Source organism: Salminus brasiliensis, chromosome 12, assembly GCF_030463535.1.
Source record: "Salminus brasiliensis chromosome 12, fSalBra1.hap2, whole genome shotgun sequence".
Lineage (NCBI taxonomy): Eukaryota > Metazoa > Chordata > Actinopteri > Characiformes > Bryconidae > Salminus > Salminus brasiliensis.
Genome location: NC_132889.1, coordinates 7,327,293 through 7,329,932, shown reverse-complemented (window position 1 = coordinate 7,329,932; position 2,640 = coordinate 7,327,293). Strand labels below are relative to the sequence as shown.

Below are 2,640 nucleotides of genomic sequence, written 5' to 3'. Positions count from 1 at the left end.
GTCCATGAAAGCTTGAAAGACTCTGGGGTTTACTACTGTGCCCGAGAGTCACAGTGATGAATAGTATACACACAGTCATACAAAAATATCCACACATGTTTGATCAGTATACAATCTTATGTCAACGTCTGTGCACCCCTGCTGAAACTATATATGTTATTGATTTCCATTTAACTCAAATAATTACCTCGAACGAAAACAATAAATACATTTTCAATTGGATAACCAAAATCAATATTTTACATCAACTCAAACCTCAAAAACTCTTCAAATGAACATTTTCCCTGTGCTATTTTTCACAGTGTACTATTTCCAACATGCGGACTCTGTTGAAGGTGGATATCAGTGAATCTGAATGATACCAAGAAGAACTTTACATTTACCAACAACTACCACAGATCTTTAGCTCTTTAAAACATATAAATACATATAAATATTTTCTCAGCCTCTAGAGGGCAATCTGTGCATATCTCTATATGCTATATGAAGATACAGGCATATGATTATTATAATAACCATTCAGTTCAAACTTTTACACTGTCTTAAAATTGTAAGTAAAAATGACCATTCAATATTAAAGGCCTACAGCAGTTCATGTGTTATCCAACACATCCATCATTAAAACTATCTGTATGTCTTCACATCTGGCTCCTTTTCATTCATATGCAAATTCTCAATCTCTCCCATAATATCAGCAGCATCTCCCTCACCATCAGCTCTCCTCTCTAAACGCTCCACAATCATGTTGACTTCAGCTTCTCTGCTGCTGCTGGCTGCTGCCTCGTGTGAGTGTTTAAACTGAAGCTGGATTTGAGTTCATCTGGTTTATTAGTGAAAATATAGAAAGCTGTTCTTCTCTCTTTTCACAGATGTGTTCTGTGCTACTGAGCTCATCCAGCCAGACTCAGTGCTCATCAAACCAGCAGAGCCTTTGACCATCACCTGTAGAGTGTCTGGAGCTTCTATCACTGACAGCAGCAGTCATTATGGAACGGGTTGGATTCGACAACCTGCAGGAAAAGCTCTGGAATGGATCAATAGCATTTATTATACTGGAGGCATAAATGCTAAAGATTCACTGAAAAACAAGTTCACTGTCTCTCGAGATACCTCCAGCAACACAATCACCCTACAAGGACAGAATCTGCAAACCGAAGACACAGCTGTGTATTACTGTGCTCGAGAGTCACACTGACACAGAAAGGCCAGGATGCCGTTCAAAAACTGTTAAACCACATGATAAACGCTATCATTTTGGGGGTTGATTTTATTATTCATTGTATTCTCTGAGAGCTAAATTACTATCTGAACACTCAGCACTGCAATTGTGTTTATGGTAAATTCTTTGAGACCTGAAGCATTAGGAAGACTGCACTAATGATAGGTAGAGCCTACTGTGACTTTCAAACAGCTTATATATAATTATTTAAAAAGACAGCATAAGGCATATATCAAAAAACGCTAAAAATATGGTAAAAAATTATAAATGAATCAAATATCAAAAAAGACATCAAGAAATGACTATATTAACAATAATAACAACAATAACAAATAGTAACAATAATCCATAGAGGCAAACACATGGAGGGACCCTATTTTAGGGATCTTTTCGCAAATCGCCAACCGTGCACCATGCAGCTTGATTTTGGGGTGTGTCAAAAGTACACCTTGCGTGGCTCTAAACGCGCAAAAGGCATGTACTGCATCTCTTTATTAATCATGGGTGTGTTTTGATCTGCGTAGATCAACGTACAAGCACTGTCGCTATGTAAATGACACAGGAGGAAGCTGTGAAAATAGACTCTTGGCGGATTGTAAGATCCTGCTGAGAAGACCAAGAAGTAAAATACTCTTCTTTCCTATAAAGATCGTCAGAGTAAAGACTTAATCAATTAATCTCCGTATTAAGTGATAATCAAATGTAACCTCAACCTTACAATTCAACTGGTTAAAATGCATTCCAATAGAGAATGTACTACCTTTCAAAATTATTTTTTTCTTTGAGGCCCAAACAAGATGAACAAAGTGTGCCTTACATTTAAAACATAGGTCAGATTTATCTGGAAATATCGTATGTAAACACAATGGTGGTAGATCTTTTAAGAAGATCTTTAAAAGAACACTTTCATTCTGCAATCTCTTCTTCTACCACATCCCAAACTCTGATGTTCTACTGGATTCAGATCTCTGACTGGAAATGTCCCTGAAAACATTAAACTTATTGTCATGATCATGAAAGCAGTTTGCACTGACTTTATTACAGAGTGTATTATTCTTATAATGCTGGATGTAGCTGTTACAAGATGAGTAAATTGTGGACAGGTAGGGATGCACATGACCAGCAACAATACTCAAATAGTCTGTGGTATTCAAGCAATAAATGATGAACTAATGCCAAGATAACATTCCCCACACCATTACACCACCTCCACCCACCTGAACTGTAGACAAGGCAGTTTGGGTGCTTAGGTTAATGCTGATGGCACTAAATTCTGACCCTACCATCTGTGCACCTCTGCAGAAATCAAGATTCATCAGTCCAACCTACGCTTATCCAGTCTCATCCAACTGCAGCCTCACCTTTCTGTTCTTTGCAGACAGATTAGGAACCCGATATGGTCTTCTGCTGTTGTAGCCCTC

At 37.8% G+C, this 2,640-nt stretch overlaps 1 gene segment (V, D, J or C); it reads left to right on the top strand.

The window, feature by feature from the left end:
- Positions 1-742: 742 nt before the first annotated feature.
- On the top strand, positions 743-1,195 carry LOC140574503 (immunoglobulin heavy variable 4-39-like). The segment is given in 2 exon segments: positions 743-785; positions 870-1,195. Coding segments are annotated over 2 exon segments (369 nt in total).
- Positions 1,196-2,640: the final 1,445 nt, after the last annotated feature.